The sequence below is a fragment of the Hippocampus guttulatus genome, chromosome 12 (assembly GCF_054856545.1).
Source record: "Hippocampus guttulatus isolate MCC_2025c chromosome 12, RoL_Hgut_1.0, whole genome shotgun sequence".
Taxonomy (NCBI): domain Eukaryota; kingdom Metazoa; phylum Chordata; class Actinopteri; order Syngnathiformes; family Syngnathidae; genus Hippocampus; species Hippocampus guttulatus.
The window spans coordinates 18,467,108-18,489,777 of record NC_141272.1 but is presented as its reverse complement, the minus strand read 5'-3'; the positions used below and the strand labels follow the sequence as shown (position 1 = coordinate 18,489,777).

General features: G+C 43.5%; 1 protein-coding gene across 2 annotated transcripts in view; it reads right to left on the bottom strand.

The window, feature by feature from the left end:
• Positions 1–8,014: 8,014 nt before the first annotated feature.
• Positions 8,015–22,670, bottom strand: part of LOC147197726 (alpha-2-macroglobulin-like) — a 58,419-nt gene continuing 43,763 nt past the window's right edge. For both annotated transcript variants that reach the window (XM_086126130.1, XM_086126132.1), the window contains exons 29-36: positions 22,337–22,533; positions 22,037–22,252; positions 21,370–21,488; positions 17,537–17,627; positions 17,377–17,445; positions 10,018–10,123; positions 9,769–9,810; positions 8,015–8,476 (exon numbers count right to left, since the gene is read on the bottom strand). In XM_086126130.1, the coding sequence (XP_085982256.1) occupies positions 8,454–8,476; positions 9,769–9,810; positions 10,018–10,123; positions 17,377–17,445; positions 17,537–17,627; positions 21,370–21,488; positions 22,037–22,252; positions 22,337–22,533 (863 nt within the window). In that variant the 3' untranslated portion in view covers positions 8,015–8,453. The remainder of the gene's footprint in view (positions 8,477–9,768; positions 9,811–10,017; positions 10,124–17,376; positions 17,446–17,536; positions 17,628–21,369; positions 21,489–22,036; positions 22,253–22,336; positions 22,534–22,670) is intronic.

Genomic DNA, 22,670 nt, shown 5'->3' with positions numbered 1-22,670 from the left:
TGCATTTCTACGCTCGTTAAAAGTGCATATTGGATTCCAAGGGCCTAAATAGAGGAAACATCCGTGTTTCTGCTCAGTCAGCATCAGTCCTTATTCGAATCCCGTTTTGACACTGTCATGTCACACACACTATGAACAAAAGTCTGCATTCATTTTTCTGGCTCATCACATTCTGAGTTTGTCAAAATTTTCATTTGCGGTGTGATTAAAATGTACCTATTTCCAACCTCATTCTGCAAAAGCAGCCTGTCCTGGTGGAAGTACAGTTTCTCGCCTACAAACATGAAAATATTGAAATCGGCCACAGACTCCTTTCCTCTGATGCTTTTTTTCGGTAGGTTGTTTTTCACGGATTTCCACCCTGAAGAGCAGAGTTGCTCATCACTGTGTAAAATCCTGATGATCTCAGAAACCATTTGAATGCAGATGCTGTGTTTTTATTTCCACCAGAAGTGTTGGAGGAACGGATGTGCTGAAGATGGAAGAGATGGAGAAAATGCTGAAAGAGGCACAGATGGAGAAAGCCAGACTCATTGAGTTTTGGGTATGTGTCAATACAACAGCAGCGGAAATCAGATTTGCCTGATTGATGACGTTTTGGTGTGACGGGATCAATGAGGAGGAACGATTCAATACTGTAATGAAGTCCTTTCATTCCTTTTTATCAGTTCATTGTCTGCCAGATGTCACAGTGTTAAAATAGTTGTCTGAATGAAAAGCTTGTATGGGGATAGAATGTTGTGATGAGCGCAAGGACAACAGAGTAAAAACATCAAAAAGATCCATATTGCTTCACATGTACTCTAGTCAAAATGATTGAAAGAAAAATCTCTCTTTCAGGAACAGGAGAGCTTCGCTCGCCATCAAATCAGAATCAGAATCAGAATCGCCTTTATTGTCATTGTATAGAATACAACGAAATTTGGGTGCCGCTCCTTAGTGCATTTCATCAAAAATGTTGGAAGAAGAGCGGAAAAGGAGGGAAGAAACAGAGAAAAGACTGCAGGATGAAACTCTCCACCGACAGCAGCTGGTGGAGAAGGAAGTGAAGTTGAGGGCCAAGAACTTCTCCCAAGTTGGTAAAAGGAGACATAATTGGAAATGTGATGTGTGAAATAGCCTCTCCTCAAAAAGAGATAGTTGAGTTTGACAAACTTGGGCTTCTGAAGGTGTCTGGAATGAAGTCTCTCCTGCTTGATATATTTGGTCACCCCCCGCACCCCCAAATGCATATACTGGTAATGTTTTGTGCATGTTTATAAGGTTTGTAAAATAAGAGCTCTCAGATTCAAAACCAAAGTAAGAATAAAAAATAATGCTGGATGCATGCTGGAGCTGTCATCAAGCAGCAGGCGGGGTACACCCTGAACTGGTTGCCAGCCAATCACGAGGCACACATAGACAAACATCCATTTCACGCTCACAATCACACCTTGGGAGAATTTGGAGTGTTCTATTAACCTACCGTGCATGTTTTTTTTTTTTCGTTTTTATTGAATGGTTACCTCAGCTAAACTGGCAAAGAAAGATGAAAAATAACATTTCTTCTTTGGTACAGGCAAATAAATAAATAAATAAATAAATAACCCACAAAAATGGTCCACAGTATTTTGTAGTATTTTTGAGGACATCCCAATCCAACAAATCTTTCAACTCTCAATAAGACTTTCGCACCTGTTGACCAGTAGCACATTTTTTTCCGTTCGGTTAATTTTTATTCTAGATTATTTTTGTCAAGATATTATCGTGACTACAGTGGGGTTTTCTCACTTGAGAAAAAAAGCCCAAGATGGCCGCCTGTGCGCCAGTGTGTTCGGCGACGCTCCTGCCATTTCAGGTTTTTTTACTTTACCTCCCCAACACCGTCTCGGTTGGTTTATGATCGCCGATCGTTGTTATTGATTTAACAACACGTCGGAGATTCGGCCGCGTTTTGGCAAGACGGTGGTGAAAAGACGCTACCTCCGTTCTTGGCTAACCTGCCGGCTAATCTCTTCCGCGTTCGCTCGCCCCCTTCACAGAAGCGCCGCCGCCGTCGCCGCGGCAAACGTAGCGGTCAGCTCGTGAAGCTAAAACGGGATCTGAGACACACTTCGATCGCTCCGGCATGGTGTGCCTAACTCCAATTCGGGTGTCACATCCCGGCTCGATTACTGCAATGCCCTTTACTTTGGAGTCAGCCAGTCCTCCATTAAGCGCCTTCAGCTGGTCCAGAATGCCGCTGCTCACCTCTTGACTGGTACTCGTAAGAGGGAGCACATAACTCCTACTCTGGCATCCCTTCACTGGCTCCCCATTCATTTTAGAGTTATTTTCAAGATCCTTTTATTTGTTTTCAAATCTCTGAATAATCTCGCACCACCTTACCTCTCTGAGCTCATCCGCCCCTACACACCTGCCCGGCGCCTCAGGTCTGCGGACCAGACATTATTAGAAGTACCAAGAACTAAACTGAGGCTCAGAGGGGATCGAACCTTTTCTGTTGCTGGTCCCTCTCTCTGGAATGACCTCCCACTGAACATTCGGCAAGCCTCCTCGCTGCCCATCTTCAAAACCCTCCTCAAAACTCACTTGTATTCTTTGGCATTCGACTCAGCATGACTTAGATTTGTTCTTGGTTTTACTGTTTGGTGCTTTCTACCGTCTTTATTACCGATTTGTCTTACTGTTTATTGTGCATGTTATATTGCTCCATGTACAGCACTTTGTATGCAGCGATGGCTGTTTGAAAGTGCTCTATAAATACAGTTGACTTGACTTGACTTGAAAGTAAAGGTGCAAACAATTTTGTGTGATTTTTTTAAACATAATATCATAAGGCAGTGTTTTTCAACCCGTGTGCCGCGGCACACCAGTACGGCACACATTGTCAGGTGTGCTGCGGGAAAATATTCCATTTGTATGCCTGTGTGGTCTTTCGCCCAGAAAGTAATCATGTAGTACCCTCTCATACCACTAGGGAGGAGCAACAGCTAGCCAATTGCCTTGTGTTTCGACGAGAGACAAGCGAATTTTTGACGCATGAATGCAGGACGACGGTGAAACAATATATGAAAGATGATAAAATACTGTTTTCTTTGTGTTAATTTGATTCCAATTCAAGCTGTTATAACGTCATTCTTCAATGTTAAAAACGGTTATAGTAACAATATCACACGTTAATTGTTCAAATAAGCGGGGGGGGGGGGCACATTTTCAGCTAGTGGTGTGCCGCGAGATTTTTTTTTCAATGAAAGAAGTGTGCCTTGGCTCAAAAAAGTTTGAAAAACACTGTCGTGCAGAGGTACCGGGTTCGATTCCAGCTCCGGCCTCCCTGTGTGGAGTTTGCATGTTCTCCCCGGGCCTGCGTGGGTTTTCTCCGGGTGCTCCGGTTTCCTCCCACATTCCAAATACATGCATGGCAGGTTGATTGGAAGCTCTAAATTGTCCCTAGGTGTGAGTGTGGGCGTGGATGGTTGTTCGTCTCTGTGTGCCCTGCGATTGGCTGGCAACTGATTCAGGGTGTCCCCCGCCTACTGCCCGAAGACGGCTGGGATAGGCTCCAGCACCCCCCGCGACCCTAGTGAGGATCAAGCGGTTCGGAAAATGGATGGATGGATGTCATAAGGGACTGTTGCGTCACCACCCCTTAATATCCACAACAAAGCCATCAAAATTGAGCATTATTACTATTATTGTTGTTGTGAAAGCAGAATTTTGGATCTAATTAGATTCGGGTTTCTAACTTACGGTCATGACGCAAAAAAGGTTGCAGACACATGTTTATAGGGTCTCAGCTATCATGCAGAGCCACATTTTCTTGACAAAGTGCTTTGTCAGTCAGTTTGTTGTTTTTGTGGGTAATATTTACTGGGGAGGTCAATTTTTGGGGCAGTATAAAAAATATATATCATTTTTGTACGTTTTGCTTTGCAGGAAGGTGCCAGATATTCTATTTCTACCTATCTATATTTGGTCTGGCATTAAAAAATAAAAACAGAGACAGCAAGAATGACTGTGGTTGTACCGAAGGACATCATGTGGCCAGTTGCATATAGAAATGTTTTCCCAAAGCGAACATACGTGAAACGACAATAAACTCCAGATGATTATGTTGCCCCTTGTGCTGAAGAAATAAAGGTCTGATTAAATGAATAAATAAGATCAAATAATGCACGCTGGATACACTACTGTAAGTCTGGCAACAATTGCAGCAAAATAAAACAAACAAACAAAAACGAAGCCTGATTATACAACATATACTGTAGCTTTCTAGTCGAAGACTTTGCTTGATGAATGTTTTGGGCATAAAACGCCTTCAAAGATGCACAAAAATCTTAAAAATGGCGATGTCGGACGTGTGCATGGCAGACGATTGTCCCCAGAATGATGACCGAAAATGTCCGCTCCAATCCAGACCTTCCGTGCGCCGCGCTGTGATTGATCTGCCGGCGTGAGCTGTGGGACACTTGTTCACATTCAGCCCTTTGAAGTCCTCTGAAGGTTCCGCTTAAAGCCTCTTAAAGCGCACCTTGCTCCTCGCGAGGAGGAGATTAGTCGCGCCGTCGTTAAAATGCACGTCGCGGCGGCGCTCTCTGAGGAGGCTGATTGAGATGCATCACTTGAATGTCTCTTGACCTTGAAGAATAAGTAAACGAGAAGTGACACGCCCACCTTGCGAGGGCTGTTAATTCCCGCCAATCGTCCCCCGCCGCTACGAAATCATTTGGCCTCAATCAAATGAGATGCAAACAAGAGGCAATTTGACCGCTAAACAGGTCATTAGCGGTGTCTTAAACTATTCCTCGAAATGAAGTAGCGCATCTCGACCTACCACTCTTTAAGTTGCCTTGCCGAGTGTATGTGCCCGCAGGTAGAAACGGGGCGTCGAGTTCCCCCTCGGTTCCTTGCTGCACTTCTGCAGTGGCTGATGAAACAAAGTGCAATGATGTACCGGAGTCTCGTAAGAAGCCAGTCGAATCTCAACGTACAATAAGAGCAGGGCCCAAAGTGCTGCGCTTGTCATTTTTCATCCATCATCGCAAATACTGTCCAACTGTGCTCGTCCTCACAGTTGGACGTGTTGTTTTTCAGACGTGTGGCGTGTCATGATATCAGATAAGGTGCCACTGATTCCAACTCAAAAGTCGCCATCTGATTGTTTTTTTTTGTGCCTTTTCCTCCTTTAGACAAACACGAGACCAAGCTGAAGGGTGTGATATACTTCCAGGCTATCGAAGAGGTTTATTACGATCACCTCCGCAGCGCCACCAAGGTATGCTGCTCTCCCTCATGCTCTCATTTATCTTTAGTTCTTCTTTCAATTGGACCCCTTCTTGCGCACACCATTCTTTTGCTTTCTTTTCCTCCACTTTGGTACATTTGTTTTGACTGGCTGCTCTCACTTTTGACGAGTGTATGTATCCACCACACTGCCAATTCACATTTCTGATCGTACTCATCCCCGTGGTTCAAAAGCTTCCAGTGAATGGGAACGACTGAATCCTGAAATCCTCTGGTTGGATTTATGTGTCAGTAGTGTGTTTTGTTTGATCTGCTAATCCGGGCTGTTCCCTCAGCTCTCCCCCTTTTCCCCGGACCCCAGTTGAATGTCATGTGTGTAGAAAACTAGTTCTTACCTATTCATATGAAATAAAAGATACATTCCTACATTTATGAAGGAAGTTTTGTCTTACTTTTATTTCCAAACAAAGGTACAGTACTGTGAAAAAAAAGTGGCGATATATTAGTTGTTTTCTACATCATAAACACTCCCTGCATGCATGGGTGGAGGTTTTTTTTTCTTTTGGTATTTTTCTCGATGAGCACAAGTAGAAGGTGGGGTTTTCACCACTGTGGGAGGGAAAACAGCATACTCACAGCCAATCTACCGGTAAGTTGCTGCCCACTTTCTCTTTAAATTTAGTGCAAAAAGAGTCACACGGACGACGGAATAAAACATTTTTCAGAGCATAATGGACCAGGAAATGAGTTCAAAATGAACCAGTCTCGTGTACAGCATATCACATGTCACAGAAATCATGTGAAGCAGTCCAAAATGTCCAATGTGGCAGTGTATAGGGTATGTTATTATTTTGATAATTAATTGGCCGAATTTTTTTTTCTGGGAATCAAATGCCATATTCATTCATTTTCCGATCCATTTTATCCTCACAACGGTCGCGGGGGATGTTGGAGCCTATCCCAGCCATCTTTGCGCAGTTGGCGGGGGACACCCTGAACCAGTTGCCAGCCAATCGCAGGGCACATAGAGACGAACATCCATCCACGCTCACACTCACACCGTGGGACAATTTGGAGTATCCAATCAGCCTGCCATGCATGTTTTTGGAATGTGGGAGGAAACCGGAGTTTTTACATTCGTAGAGTTTTACATTACTTCTATGGGTAGATTCCGCATGAATTGAGACACTGTAAATACCTCAAGGACATCTTATCGTGCTGCCCACCCGAAGTTGAACCTTCCTGTCTGTCCTATAAGTGAACAAGGCTTCAGTTTCATTCAGCTCAAGTTGGGCCTTTTTTCTGTGTGCTCAAAACACACGCGTTCGAGGTCAGTCAAGCATACAATAAAATGAAACTTTTAAACATGATAACTTTGAGTTCGTCTATACTCTTATCAAAGGTACAGGTGGCTCACAAACCAACATAAAATGATTTTCCAGGCCTTTCCTGCAGCCTCTTTCAGTTCTCTTTTGTTTCTGAGGGGGTTTCTTTCTTCACTCTCCTCTTCGGGTGGTAAAATGCATGCTCTATCGGGTTAAGGTGCATTGAATGACTGGGCCAGTCTGAGACCTTCCACTTTTTCCCCCTGATGGAAGTCCTTTGTTGTGTTGGGATTGTGTTTTGGCTCGTTGTCCTGCTCCATGAAGCTTCTCCCAATTATTTTGGATGCATTTTTTAATGTTTTTTTTAATTTTTATAAAGTGGCAGAGAAATTGGTTTTGTAGGCTTCAAAAGTCATTCTGCTGCGACCGACATGGATTACATTTATCAAGACTTTGAAAGAAGAAATAGCCACACAACAAGATGCAAACCATTCACTCGCAAAACAAGTGAAAGGCCAGATTTGATTTAGCAAAGAAATACAGTACAGAACAAATTTCATGGCCTGATGAGACCAAGATGAAAACTACTAAAGTGAAAGGCCAAAGTATGGAGAAATAAAGGCTCTGCTTATATTCCAAAACACACAAGCTCACCTGTGAAGTATGGTGGAGAGGTAATATCATGACTTGGGTTTGCTTGGCTGCTTCTGGAACTGGCTCACTAGTCTTTATTGATGATGTACTCTGTAACTTGTGATGGTAGCAGCAGAATGAATTTGAAATTCGACAAAACCATTTTGTCTGGCGATTGACAGAAAATGCATCCCAAACTGACCGGAAGAAGCTTCACCATGCAACAAGAAGAGAACCTTGTAAATGAGTGTGAATGACAAATACGTAACAGTTAACTATACTGCCATGGCAGATTCGATTGCGGCTATTTTGGTTTATGTAATAAGTGCTTTTCACCAACCCAACAATCAAAACTAATGAGCTAATTGTCCACATCAGTCATCTCTCATTCAGCAGCACAATGCATCGCAACATTGCCGCCACTGCACATTCTCATTGTAAATGGGAGCACACACAGAGTGACTTATACGTCTGCGTCGGCTGTGAATTTGTGAGTCGGCAGATCTGTCATGAATGTACCGGTTCGTAACAAGCACGGGAGGAGGATCTGGAACTGTGCGTGGATGAGTAGGGCGTAATAATTTAAGGATGTTGTGCCTCAGATCGTGACGTTTACCCTCCTAAAATTATTCTAAAGTCCTAAACATATTATTTCTCCCTTGCCTTTACTCTTCCTACACACCTGGTGTGTGCAAACCAAATTTGACAATGGCTAGTCTGTTGATATGAAGGCTCATGTTGTCAATATTGAAAAAAAAATGTGCAAATATACTGTATAAAAAAAGAAGGTGCCTGGATGGAAATATACAATTGAAATGAAACACGACAATATCTTTATGTTCTTGATTGTTGTCCATTTTATTTTATTGTATGTTACTGCTGTGGTGAGTTTTTTCTTCTTAAAAAAACACACTCCATACCACCACACATATAGCACTTTTTTCAAAAAAAAAAGTGTTTTTCTGCAGTTATTGTATGTACCATCTGCCACTTTGAGTTGAAAAACATGGATTTGACAATCATTTTAAACCAGTTACAGAGCACAGTCTGATTTTCTTGGTTCCAGTGGGTTGAACATGTTAAAAGATTTCCAGTGTTGAGGCGAGGCAGCAATAACTAATAAGTGAATTCAGAGTTTGAAAAGAAAGGAACAGAGAGAGGGAAAGAACATCATTTGCAATCACGGGCATTCCCTTAAAAACAAAACACAGGAGAGAAAAAAAACACGCCTACAAGTTGAATGAACATCTGAGTTGTCTCCTCTCTGGTCATTTAAAGCTGGTTGAGAACGTCACCTGAAAAGCAGACATAATTTTCTGTGTTTTTACATGTTACTGTATACGGTCACATTGTATGTCTTATATAAGCCCAACCCAAAGAATGATCCCCATTTTTATATTTACAACCCTTCCACATGAAGGCAACTGAGGAAGGGTCTAACATGAGGTGTGGGAGTTGGGGAGGTGCAAAAGGGAGGGGGAACATGCGACACAAGTGGACGATGTTGGAGTCAACACTCCCGGATCCCACTGCCTTTGTGCAAACCGAATCCTGTAAATAGTGGCAAAATGTATGAACCAAAACTAATTCTGGCAAAGTTCCCAAACAGACGAAGGAATAAAGTGGAGAAATGAATCAATGGATGGATGACGGCTATGGCGAGGAACTAATTTGGCTGCACTGATCGAGAGGCAGTGGTATCATGGACACACGAGGGATCGGGATGACAAACATAACAACACAAGACAATAATCCCGACACAGCCAACCGGCGGGGACTGACTACAAGCACAACAACACCCCCACCACCCTCTTAACTGAAAACAACTCGGCCCTTTCAAACAGTGGTGGTTCATCTTTGCAGGTGGTGGCACACCTGAAATTAGTGGCTAATTAGGTCACTGTCCCTTGCGCTGATTGGTCAGCTAAGTTGTGAACAGGGGACAACAAGCAGTAAAGAACAGGGGAGAGCTACCGCACCCATGCACAAAACAAAGTAAATGGCCACGAAATATCGTGGACCGTAACACACACACACACAAACGTATATATACACACATCTATACACATCTCTATCTCTCTCTATATATATATACTGTATATATAGAGGTTTATTAGTTTATATATATATATATATATATATATATATATATATATATATATGTGTGTATACACACACACACACACATACATACAAAGATATATTTATATACACACACACACATTTACAAGTCCATTTTATTAGAAACCCATGATAAAAGTCTAACATGTTCACCGCTGTCCAACTAAACAAAGCTAATTAACTACAGCTTTTGTTAAACTGGAGGCTTTTCACATCTTATGTCACATTCTTTGTTCAGTACTTGTTGGGTATAACCCCCCCCCCCCCTTTTTTTTTTGTTGCTTTTTTTGTTGCAAAAATCTACAGGAATAGCAAACCACATTTAGTTCAGGACAACCTCAGGCAGGTTGTCCTGAATGAAATGCATTTTCACGGCACATTTTTCCTTTCTCAAATTCCAAACGTTTGTACAAAAATGTTTCAATTTCCACAATATCATATGACAAAGCAGATCTGTGTGACTTACTCTCTGCACAGGGGGATATGTACTCTGTCACGGCTACATCACCTGCACATAAGATCATCCTTTAGTGATCCCAAGAAGGGAAATTCTAATTTTACAGCAGAACAAGGTAAAGCAGCACACACATACAAATTAAAAGGAATAAAAATATGAACTATAAACTGTCATATACAAGGACATTCGAGTTACAAGCAAGTGTTACATTAGAAAAATGACAGACGTGGACATGAATGTAACAGAAGAGGATCTTACTTGTCTGGTAGTAGTCGTACACTTTCACCACAGCTGCTTTCAGGTTCCTGACAGGCACGTCCTGCTCCAGTGTCATGCTGTAAACCACCGTCTCACCTTTCTTCAGCTGCAAACACAAACATACTGTATGTCACTGAAGGGGCTTGTGCATCAGTCGCTGGGTCTCTAATTGAGAGGGTGATGGCTTGATCCATGACATGAATAGTTTGGCATCATAGCCCTGTGCAGTAAATTGAAGAAAATAGGATAGCCAACAGGTCAATTCCAATTTTATTTTATTTTTTTGCCCACATGAGGCATCTACAGTGGAACTTCGAGTTACGAATTTAATTGGTTCTGTGATCCTATTTGTAGTCAAGTCAAGTCAAGTCAGCAGTATTTATAGAGCACTTTCAAACAGCCATCGCTGCATACAAAGTGCTGTACATGGAGCAATTTAACATGCACAATAAACAGTAAGACAAATCGGTAATAAAGGCGGTAGAAAGCACCAAACAGTAAAACCAAGAACAAATCTAAGTCATGCTGAGTCGAATGCCAAAGAATACAAGTGAGTTTTGAGGAGGGTTTTGAAGATGGGCAGCGAGGAGGCTTGCCGAATGTTCAGTGGGAGGTCATTCCAGAGAGAGGGACCAGCAACAGAAAAGGCTCGATCCCCTCTGAGCCTCAGTTTAGTTCTTGGTACTTCTAATAAAGTCTGGTCCACAGACCTGAGGCGCCGGGCAGGTGTGTAGGGGCGGATGAGCTCAGAGAGGTAAGGTGGCGCGAGATTATTCAGAGATTTGAAAACAAATAAGAGGATCTTGAAAATAACTCTAAAATGAATGGGGAGCCAGTGAAGGGATGCCAGAGTAGGAGTTATGTGCTCCCTCTTACGAGTACCAGTCAAGAGGCGAGCAGCGGCATTCTCGACCAGCTGAAGGCGCTTAATGGAGGACTGGCTGACTCCAAAGTAAAGGGCATTGCAGTAATCGAGCCGGGATGTGACAAAGGCATGAATTACTGTCTCAAAGTGTTCATGTGAGAGGAGAGGTTTTATTTTGGCCAGCTGTCTAAGGTGAAAGAAGCTGGATTTAACAACGGCACCAATTTGCCGATCGAGTTTGAAATCACTGTCCAGTTTAAGGCCCAAGTTTGAGACTGTTGACTTAAGATAAGGAGACAGGGGGCCCAAGTCTACAGGATGGAATGTACAAGGGCCACTGGGACCAAACAATATCACCTCTGTCTTCTTTTCATTGAATCTCAAGAAATTTTGTGCCATCCAGGTTTTGATTTCTTCCAGACAGGATAAAAGTGGCCTTAATGAGAAGGCGTCTTTCTTGCTCAGTGGGACATAGATCTGGCAGTCATCTGCATAGCAGTGGAAGGGAATACCATGTTTCCTTAAGATGGAACCCAATGGGAGCAGATACAGCGAGAACAGCAGAGGCCCCAGAATTGAGCCCTGTGGAACACCACATGACAGGGGAGCAGTGCGTGACTCAGAGCAGCCAAGGCTGACACAGAAGGTTCTGTCAGCTAAATAGGACCTAAACCACTCAAGAGCACTGCCGCCAATGCCCACCAAATGCTGCAAACGAGTCAGCAGAATACTGTGATCCACTTTGCCAGGAGGATGTCATTAGAAACGCGTAACAGGGCTGACTCCGTGCTATGCATCGTCTTGAAACCTGACTGGAAGACCTCCAAGATGTTATGTTCATCCAAGAAAAATTTCAAATGCATGTGCACCACTTTTTCCAGAATTTTGGAAATGAAAGGCAGTTTGGAAATGGGCCTGAAACTTGACAGCACATCTGGATCAAGACCAGGTTTCTTGATCAAGGGTTGGACCACAGCATGTTTAAACTGTTGGGGAACTACACCAGAAGAGAGGCTGCTGTTGATGATATCCAAGACTGATGCGCCAACACTCGGGAGAACCGAACTGTTCGTAAATCGAGGTAATATGTCCCATTTAAATGAATGGAAATGCAATTAATCCGTTCAACCACTCACTCACTCATCCCATGGCCTAAGAGGCCGTAAGGGTGCCATGGTGGACGTCTGGGCAGTCGGGGATCTCCAGCACTCTCGGTCCTTAGCTGTTCGTAGCAGGGTCTGGAAGCTGCAGTCAGTCCATTCCTTGATGTTGTCCATCCAGCAGTTTCTCTGTCTGCCTCTTCTCCACTTCCCTTCCACTGTCCCCTGTAGGATGGTTTTGGATAGCGAGGTATGCCTTGTAACGTGGCCATATCAGGCCATTTTGTGACATTTTACCATTGAGAGTACAGGCTCCTGTTCTCCAGCGAGGGTGGTGACTCGCTGTCTGACATAATCATTTGTCCGGTGTTCTCTGTAAGATATATGGAGCATCCTTCTGTCGCTCTTGTTTTCAAAGGACTGAATCCTGCGTTCTGTGTCTGCTGTGAGTGTCCAATTCTCACAGCCGTATAGTAAGGTGGAGAGTACCAGTGACTTGTACAACCTGACCTTCACCGTGAAGCTGATGGTATTGCTCCTCCAAATTCTGGTCTTGTCATGGCTGATGTTGCTATGCCTATTCTTGCTTTAATCTCCTTTGTGGAGCTGCCATCCTCACTCACAAAGGACCCAAGGTATTTGAAGTCCTTAACCACTTCCAGGGTTTGCGTGTTCATTGTGATGTTTGTTGGTGTTGTTTTATTGTGGCTATTGACCAGTATCTTGCTTTTCTCTGCACTTATCTCCATGCTACCTCTTCCAGTCTGGTGGTAAGATCCTGGAGTTCAGCTTCGCTTTTTCCCATAAGGTCTATGTCATCAGCGAACCAGAGGTTGCAGATGGGTCTTCCGCCGATGGATATGGAGGTGTGGAACTCTTCAAGGGCCTCATCCATGATGTTTTCCAGAAAGACATTGAATAGGACAGGGGACAGAAGACATCCTTGGCGGACACCGATCGATGTTTTGAAAAGTTCTCCCATGGTGTTATTAATGAGAACTGCACTACTTGAGTTTGTGTAGAGCGATTGGATGACCTGGATGAGATTATTGTTAAAGTTGTAGTTTCGGAGCACCTGCCACAGCCCCTCATGCCACACACGGTCAAAGGCTTTTTTAAAGTCGATGAAGTTGTGGTAAAGGTCATGTTGATGCTGGAGGTGTTTCTCGATGAGTAATCTGATGTTAAAGATCGACTCCGTGGTATTCCTTTTTGGTCGGAATCCTGCTTGTTCTTCTTGCTCTTTCGTCTATTCAGGATGATCCATAGCAGCACCTTGCTTGCGTGGCAGATCAGGCTGATGGTCCTGTAGTTCTGACACTGCCTTGAGTTCCCTTTCTTAGGGATGGGAATAACGAGAGATTGTGTCCATTTTTGGGGCCATTGCTTGGTTCCCCAGATATTTTGACAGATGTGTGTGAGTACTTTTATTGTCTCATGCCCTCCATGTTTCCAAAGCTCTGAGGGATGTTATCGATGCCAGGTGATTTGCCAATTTTCAGGCTCCTTAGTGCCTCCTCCATTTCAGCCTGTAGTATTGGCGCGTCTGCATCCTCGCTGGTAGTCTTTGTGGCATCGGTAATTATGTTAAGGTTGGGTTTTATTGTGAAATTGTAGAGTTCCTGGCAGTACTCTGTCCATCTTCTGGTTACTGCTGTCTTTTCGGTTAGCAGAACACCATCCCCATCTTCTATTATTGTTGCTGTATGTTGCCGTGTCTTTGTCAGTGTCTTCAATGTGGCGTATGCTGCTTTACTGTTGCCCTGTCGTATCCCTGCGTCTATGTTTTCACACTGCTCTGTGATGCACTTCTCCTTCGCTTCCCTCATCCTCTTCCTGATATTTTTGTTCACCACTAAACAACTAAATATGGTTAAAAATAGACATAATACAATGTAGAAATGCGGACTTCGTATCGGTCTGTCGTGGTAAAGAAGGAGCTGAGCCAAAGGGCGAAGCTCTCAATTTACCGGTCGATCTACGTCCCAACCCTCATCTATGGTCAGGAGCTGTGGGTCGTGACCGAAAGAATGAGATCCCGGATACAAGCGGCCGAAATGAGTTTTCTCCGCAGGGTGTCCGGGCTTTCCCTTAGAGATAAGGTAAGAAGCTCGGTCATCCGGGAGGGGCTCAGAGTCGAGCCGCTTCTCCTCCACATCGAGAGGAGCCAGATGAGGTGGCTCGGGCATCTGATTAGGATGCCTCCTGGACGCCTCCCTGGTCCCTTCGGGTATGTCCCACTGGCAGGAGACCCCGGGGACGACCCAGGACACGCTAGATAGACTATGTCACCCAGCTGGTCTGGGAATGCCTTCGGATCCGCCGGGAAGAGCTTGAAGAAGTGGCTGGGGAGAGGGAAGTCTGGGCTTCCCTACTAAACTTTGAAGTCAAGATGGTGCCCAAGTAGGCAGCCGTCGGCAAGTGCTCTCATGAGCCTTGCTTTTTTAGTTGTTTTTGTGTTTGTTTTGTCACTTTGTCTTTGTTTGCCTGAAAGTCTGCGCTGACCAGCTGGCTCCGGTCTTCACACAAATCTTCAACAGATCTCTGGAGCTGTGTGAGGTCCCATCCTGCTTCAAACAGTCTACCATCATCCCAGTTCCCAAGAAATCGGCAACATCGGAACTGAACGACTATAGGCCTGTCGCCCTGACGTCTGTGGTCATGAAGTCCTTTGAACGCCTTGTGCTGAACCACCTAAAGAACGTCACCGGACCCCTGCTGGACCCTCTCCAGTTTGCCTACCGGGCAAACAGGTCTGTGGAAGACGCGGTCAACATAGGTCTGCACTACATCCTCGAGCACCTCGACAGCACAGGGACCTATGCAAGGATTCTGTTTGTGGATTTCAGCTCTGCGTTCAACACCATCATCCCGGAACTCCTCACCCCCAAACTTCTCCACCTCGGTGTGTCCCCTACGATCTGCCAGTGGATCCTCAGCTTCCTGACGGGACGGACACAACAGGTGAGACTGGGAGCAACAACATCATCAATACGCACCACCAGCACTGGAGCCCCACAGGGATGTGTCCTCTCTCCACTGCTCTTCTCTCTCTACACAAACGATTGCACCTCAACAGATCCAGCTGTCAAACTCATAAAGTTCGCTGACGACACCACGGTCATCGGTCTCATCAAAGACGGCGACGAGTCTGCGTACCGCCAACAAGTGGAGCAGCTGGAGCTCTGGTGCAGCCGACACAACCTCGGGCTGAACACGCTCAAGACTGTAGAGATGATCGTGGACTTCAGGAAACATTCTTCTCCACAGTTGCCCCTCACACTATCCAACTGCCCCGTGTCAACCGTCGAGACCTTCAAGTTCCTGGGAATCACAGTCTCCCAGGACATGAAGTGGGAAGTCAACACCATCTCCATCCTGAAAAGGGCGCGGCAGAGGATGTACTTCCTGAGGCTGCTGAGGAAGCATGGCCTGCCACAGGAGGTGCTACGACAGTTCTACACGGCAGTCATCGAATCAATCCTGTGTTCTTCCATCACGGTTTGGTTTGGGGCCGCCACAAAAAAGGACAAAATCCGACTTCAACGGACGGTTAGGACGGCGGAAAAAATCGTTGGCACCGCCCTACCCACTCTTGAGGACTTGCACACTGCAAGAATCAAGACAAGGGCACGGAAAATCCTCCTGGATCCCCCGCACCCTGCCCACCACCTTTTCCAGCTACTCCCCTCAGGCAGACGCTACAGATCCATGCGCACCAAATCCAGTAGACACTTAAACAGCTTCTTCCCTCTAGCCATTAACTCCTTAAACAGTCACTGACGTAGTCACTCTTCTTGTACTACAAATACTGCTACTGGTTACTCTAAAATGGTTCAATGATTTGTTGTTTACGATGATACTAATGCAGCGTGTTATACCGGAGACAAATTCCTTGTGTGTTCTACATACTTGGCCAATAAAGATGATTCTGATTCTGATTCTGATTGTTACGTCGTGTGGACCTGATGTAGACTTTTTTCAGCATTTTTTGGCCACGACATTCATCAAGGAGGAGACTTTGTTCTTGGTGGTTGCGCCTTCTCGGCAGCATGGGTATACCAGCACTGTTTTTGACTGGGAGGAATATTGGCGCCATTTGACTGTCGTTGCTGGACAGTCCCGGGGCGCTTGTGTCTTGCGCCTGTAATGGGCAGCATTTTTCACAGCCCCGCTTTGTTCAGCGGAGAGATCGGTGCTGTTGAACGGTCTGCGGCTGGATGGATGTAAGGCTTGAGGAGCCGCCGATGCGGATTTGGAACTGGGAGTCGCGGCTTGGAGTTTGAAGCGGATTACGTGGGACAGGAGAAGTGAACTAATCTCTTTTTGTCAATGGACGCTACAGCTTCGTGTTTGCTTTCAAAACTTAGCTTGTAGCAGACGTGTGCACATTTTCAGCATGACGTCTCTGACCCACTGGTGAAAGGACACTTTGATCCTCTCCTCTTTCATCTATAACTGCTTCAGACAACAAAGTGTATGCAGAAAAGTGGTGAAGATTGCACGACTGTCTGTGTCCTATGTGTTGTGTTGTGTTGTGTTATTTTTGTTATTTTGACTTCAAAATGGCGCTGCGAGAGTGGCTGCCTTTCCAGCAGCTCCTATATTTTGTTGTTCTACTTCTTCCTTTCATAACTTTGCTGCTGTGAATTGGGAATTTCTCCATTGCAAGACTAATAAAGGTTTTCTTATCTTAAAGCTGCTGCCCCCGCGACCCGACCCCGGATAAGCGGCGGAAAATGGATGGACTGATGGACACTACTATAAATAAATAAAACATGGCCACTATATACTGCTCATTAACTTTACCAGAGGAGGGGAAACTTTACTTCTGTAAAAAAGGTTTATTGGCCAAGTATGTAAAACACACAAGGAGTTTACTTTCCAAGTTACAACCCATCCAACAGAATGAGAAGCCTGTCGGTTCACTGTTAAGCACTCTTTATAAGATGAATTTGCTAATATTGTATTTTCATCATTTTTATCATTATTTTTGACTGCCAAAATGCATTATATATGATATGATTTGGGTTTATAGATTGAATCAGACTGGTTCTAATAAAAACAATCCGATACCGATCCAGTGGAGCGGATGGAACTATCTCAGGTTCCATATTGCACGTTATTTTGCGTATTTCATTCTTAAATATTCCCAGAATATATTTCTGGTCGTTTACTCATTGTCGCAATGTACACACACTGGTATGAGATGTCTTGCTCAAGTACACCATAGCTGTGTGTCCAGGGATGGTCTTGAACCAGTGCCGACATGATGGCAGGTGACGAGCATAACCACTGTCCTTACAGGTGCAAAATGTAAATTTTGACTCACAAATTACGATGGGAAACCGCTTATTTCGAGCTTTCAATCCAAAACATTTAAAAAAGTCATACCCCATCCAAGTAGATGTTGATATAACCTTCATCCTGGTCCACACGCTTCACTGAGTTGTCGTTCCTTAACTAGAACATCACAGAACTGCCATCAGTGTCATTCAAATGATAAAAGTTGACACAGATATTTGAAGGTAGAGGAAAAAATAATTGAATTTACCGACTCCAGAGAGCCTTTATCCAAAATGTGTCCAGACAGGAGTTTGACGTTAATGATGACCATGTTCGTCTCCTCCCTCCTGCCCTGATAACTGTAAAAACAAAATGGTTTCTCTGTAACTCTTGTAAAAAAAACCACGAGCAGACATTTATAAGATGTGATCAAAACAGAAAATAAAATAAAAGGCATTTGGCGACAAAATGATTTACACAAGTCAAAAGTACTAGAAATATTAACACAGTCAAAAAACAAAGTAGGTAAACAGAAGGTATCATGGGTAGAAGTCTAAACGTTCCTGTTTAAATGGCGAAGGGTTGTGAGCACTGCAGAGAGAGGGGCACAAATCTAAAAAGAACTCAAATAAATGGGCATCGCTTTTGATGAGTTTTTTTTTCCTTTCAAATATTGATGTTGGAAGAAAAAAAAAAGGGACTCGAGGCAAAAGGCATTTTCTCATCAGTGGCAAAAGGAATGGTGCTGGAGCACCACTCGGGTGGTCTGTTTCAGTCAAAAAGCATTGAGGGTTGTTCGCACTGGGGCCGTATTTTCGTGCGTAGCGCAGGCCTTGTTCAAAGCGCTTTCTAATTGTGCGCAGGGATGGAGTTTCCTTTCTTTTGGTATTTCGTGTGCACTGTTGTGGGATGAAATGCATCTGATATCAACAACATTTATTTATTTAATCATAAGATTATTCAAGGTCATCTGAGCAAACAAATTATTTCAGTGTGTATAAAACTGGTAAACCTTCACATTCATGTCAGTGCCAAAGAAGTCGCTCTCATCTTAAAAAGAGTGGTGACCAATGTTCGAAATTAACACCCGCCAAGCCAACCAAATGCGGGTTAAAATACATTGTGGCGAGTTTTGAAAAAAAATTACCAGCCAAGATTGGCCAGTGCCAGTCAGAAATACTGGGTTGGGCATCAAGTCTTGAAAAGAGCCGCCCAATACTTCCATTGTCGTTTGCGTTTTAAATTCGTTTACAATACCTCGTTGGCCGACCGGAAACAGGGCTTGCTGAGACCAACGAAGTGTGCAACCATGCGTTTCCTGCAAGTGCACCTGGTGGTGATGACAACTGTGGCTAAATTTTGTGAAACTAAATGAAGAGTCACATCAGTGCAACACTGTAAGATGATATTGTGCAAAGGAGCTGATATGACAATGATAAGTTGAGGGCTTGGTGCTGCCTCAGGCTCCAAGTCAAACAAAGCCTATAGCGCGCTGAACTTCAGCGTCCTAATTGAGTGAGTTCAACAATAAAATATGTCTATTGCCAATATTGACGCAACTAACGACGAAATGGTGGGTTAGCACAAATGCAAATAACAAGCTAACATTAGCTTATGTACAGTATGTTCTATATCAAGCGAGCATGTGGTTCCACAACAGGCATATTGTAAACACACTCTGTACATGCCGCTAATCTGAACCCGGATAAAAAATTGCCCAATTTTTGACTGTCAACAGAGTAGGTTCGACCGGCAGTGGAATGGATACTCATTTACACTCATGTGTGAGTTTATTTTCAGGAATATTTCCAATAATTGTAATGGGATTGTAAAAAAAAGAAAAAAAACCCACTTATAAATTCAACTTTATAAATTTGATATTAACCCTTTCACACCTGTGAGAAACTGATCGTAAAGTTGATGAAAAAGTGAAACGTTTACAGAAATAAATTTGCAGACAGTTCATCCGTGTAGGGAAAGATATGTGAAGCTATACTTATTTTTATATGCACTGTGTAATTAAAAAACAGCTAGGTAAAAAAGCAAAACAATGATTTTTCAAGATTTTGGCATGGTCAGTGGCCCTATCAAATGAAAACAAGGAAGTGGGAGATGTGAACAAACTGCAGTGAAACGCCTCTACAACGAAACCTAAATGGGCGAAAATACCCCCTAGTGTGAAAAAATGTTCATGCATGAAAGCCATTGTGACTTTGCTGCTCCCCCTGCAACGAAAAATCCCGCTGTTCTGTTATACGAAATATTTTTCTCACTGTGTAGAAGTCTAAATACCGTCATACGATGCAGACAAATGACACGGGCCATTTCTGTGCTGCGAGCCGCTAAAAATGACCAACCATAGTTTGGATAATCAGAAAAGAATCAAAATCAAGAATCATTTGGATCCGTAATCGAAACGAGGAGCAGGAAATGGAACCGGAATGGTTCAAATTCAAATGACGCCCAAGCCTATGGGACGCTATGTTTTGTTCTCTGTCATTTGTACCCCTGACAATGACTTTGACAGCTCCAATAAATTCAGTGCCGTAATGCCAGATAAGTGCTTCTCAATTATTTTCTGTCATGCCCCCCCAGGAAGAAGAAAACATCTCACGCCCCCCTGCGTGACTACAAATAGTATCATTTGTCTATAAAATTGTAAAAAGTACACCTTTGCAAAACACTGTATCCTTATTAACGTATAAGACTCAACTGTATTTATAGAGCACTTTCAGCAAAAATAAGACAATAAAAAGAAAGAAATATGGACAACTTAGAACAAAGAATAGCTTTAGTAAATGTAACAGAAAAGATTTAAAGTGCATCTGAAATTCAAAAATAAAATTAAATCCTTAATTTAACTACCAACATTTTTTGACTGACCATGTCAAACCATACAATACTGAAAAATAAAATTACATAAAATAATGCATTCAAACTGATCACCAACATTGACTCAGGAGCACAATATAAAAAAAAAACTTTAAACTGCAAAACAAAAATATATAAAATAATTTGTGCAGATTTTTTTAAATCAAAGATGATGTCTGGATTAATGGCTTCAAGTAGCAGGCACAAAGCGGGATGACTGTTGCCAGTATTCGGCACATTTTCGCTGAAAAAACTCAAGTGGCTTATCAGCGTGATTGTGGTGTAATGTCTTTGAGTGACGCCTTAATTCATTTGGCTTCATGCCGTCCGCTACCAACATTTTTAGACACAATAAGAACATCGGTCTTTCCTCGTCTCCCACCGTAGTCACAGTGAAGCTAAGCGCTACATACGCTTCGTTATATTTCCTCGTCTTACCTTTTGGGAAACTTTCATTTCTCTTTGTCTCTCTCCGTCTGTCAACTTCGTGTCAACACTTCATATTCATACTCTGTGCTTTGTGCAAAGTGCGCATGCTTAGTGCAAACAAAACACAGAGCGAATGCTCCCTGCGCACACTCTGCCGATGAGAGTGTCACTGCCCCCTAATGTAGTGGAGGTGCAATTGCACTTTTTTCTTAGGACAGTAAAAAACAAAATCTAGATAAAAAAGCATGTTCCCCAAGGTCAAACGTGCCCCCCTTGACGGAGCCTCATGCCCCCCCATTGGCTGCGTGAATGCCTGTATTTGACACTACAGTCTGGAGCTAGCTAAAAACAGCAGAGCTCAAGTTCAAAGAGAACTGGCTAGCTGAAATTCTGAATGGCTGGTAACTTAATAGTTACCAACCACTTTGGATTGCCTTCAAAAAAGCACATTTAGAACCCTGGTGGTTACCGCTGATCTGGACAATCAAATAAAAAAACGGTGCAAAATATTGTTGACTCAAAACTCTCTGATTATTCAGTGATATAAAATTAATGAAAATTGGTAGTATTTTGAATTAACATTTCTGATATACAACCTATTTCTCCTTTTGCACCATTTTGTTAATTAACACAAATAAATGTGTCACATCCAACTCAAAAGCAATTTTGAGTTATGAAAAAAGATTATATTACACTGCATCATATTATACACAGCAGACATTAATTGCAGTTAAATGGGCTCAAAACGCTTTGCAGGACATTTTATGTGTGAAAATCATTTATTTATTGAAAGACACTCACCTGGCATGGACAAAGAGGATGAGCTGCGGCTTGCTGGTGTTGCACTTTGACATGATGGTGGCAGAGATGTTGAAGGCGGAAAAGTCGGGAGGAGGGGGGATATTGTAATGCATGGAGATCTGGTAAGGAACAAGACCAAAACTACACTTTTATCTCACAAATGCACGATGTTGAAACTTGACAATCAAAATCACGGGTAGAGTAGGAATCACATGACTGCATGTCCCTCAATGGTCAATCTGGATGAAATAATCCTAATAGGCACTAATAAAGGCTAATTCATTATGAGACTGTAAGGTCACCTTTTGCAGGGTGAAAAAGTACATATATTGCAAAGCTGAATTTTTTTTAGGTACCTACAGTTTCATTATATTTGCAACTCACAATTGATAGGTCAAATATTTAGTTTAAATTCATCATTAAAAAAATCATCATTATAAAATGCTTTTTTGGATTTGGGTGCCTTTTTCTTTGCTTCTTTTACTAATTTCATGAAATTATTGATAATTGTAATAATTGTTGATGATAATCGTGGCATATTCATAATTTTATTCCCACCTCACAACAATGAACCCAATAAATCATTGGGTTGGATTGATGCCAAACCATTTGCATGTGAAAGGTGTGTCTGCCAAAAACGTTGATACGTTGCCAAGTGAGATCTTACCTGTGCCAGAACACAGCTCTGCCCCTCGGCTTTAATGGTGTATTCTCCGGGGACATCGCTCAGCTTCTCCTCCTGGTACAGGAGCCGATTGCTCTGGTCCACGACGAACTCCTTGTTCAGACCTCCTAATGACGTCACCGTCACTGTGGTCTTGCCCCCAACGCTGTACGTGACAGCACCGTATTTCGCCAGCGCCTGCAGGGCCACCACGGTGTCCTGAAGAGCGCAAGCGTACAGAGTCAAAGTAGTCTGCCTGGATGGTCGAAACTTCTCCAAACTCCTGCTCGCAGCTTTGCTTACCTGCGTGGAAGAGAAGCCTCCGTACGGATTTTGCTGCTGCGTGAGCCAGCGCACGATGCCGGAGCTATAGTCCAGCCCAAAATCTGGCAGGGCGGGCCCGGAGAGCAGAGCCAGCAGCACATAGGAGGTGATCTCCACCTCAAGAGAATCCACTCCTGTCCCAGAGATGCCCTCTCGGTGCCAGTGGCGGGTTCCCCCTGCCACGACATTAGCGATCAACATGGATCACAGAAATGACTGGGGAGACATTGCGTTGTTCAACAATTGAAATCAGCAACATGGAATCAAACGAGAGAATAGGGCAGCACAATAAAATGCTACTCTAAAACTCAAC